Raw genomic sequence first — 515 nt, forward strand, 5'->3', positions numbered from 1 at the left:
TGGTGAGTGTGAAGATGCGCCGTCCGCAACGGGGACAGCAGCAGCGACTTCATGGTGGGACACCCGGTCCTGGGCCAGGGGAAGGGTCTTTGGGACGGCGGGGGGTGCTGGGGGGGGCTCCCAGTGACGCCAGCCCTGCCCACAGGTTGCCTGCATGCAGTTCATCAACATCGTGGTGCACTCGGTGGAGGACATGAACTTCCGCGTCCATCTGCAGTACGAGTTCACCAAGCTGGGGCTGGAGGAGTTCCTGCAGGTACGGGGGGTCGGGGGGTCGGGGGGGCCACCCCGAGGATCCCCCCCATCCCTGACGCCGCCCCGATGCCCACAGAAGTCGAGGCACACGGAGAGCGAGAAGCTGCAGGTGCAGATCCAGGCGTACCTGGACAATGTCTTCGACGTGGGGGGGCTGCTGGAGGACGCTGAGACCAAGAACGTGGCCTGCCGGGTCCCGGGGCATCCCCTCCCAGGGTCTGGCTTTGCCCCCGGGGAGGTCAGCAGTGATACCGGGGGGG

At 67.2% G+C, this 515-nt stretch overlaps 1 protein-coding gene across 1 annotated transcript in view; it reads left to right on the forward strand.

Moving 5' to 3' along the window:
* LOC103894928 (formin-like protein 3) overlaps positions 1-515 on the forward strand; it is a 9287-nt gene that overhangs the window by 3325 nt on the left and 5447 nt on the right. Inside the window, exons 5-7 of the mRNA XM_009274409.1 lie at positions 15-54; positions 146-256; positions 332-493. Of these exons, the coding sequence (XP_009272684.1) occupies positions 15-54; positions 146-256; positions 332-493 (313 nt within the window). The remainder of the gene's footprint in view (positions 1-14; positions 55-145; positions 257-331; positions 494-515) is intronic.

Source organism: Aptenodytes forsteri, unplaced genomic scaffold (genome assembly GCF_000699145.1).
Source record: "Aptenodytes forsteri isolate BGI_AS27 unplaced genomic scaffold, ASM69914v1 Scaffold64, whole genome shotgun sequence".
Taxonomy (NCBI): Eukaryota; Metazoa; Chordata; class Aves; order Sphenisciformes; family Spheniscidae; genus Aptenodytes; species Aptenodytes forsteri.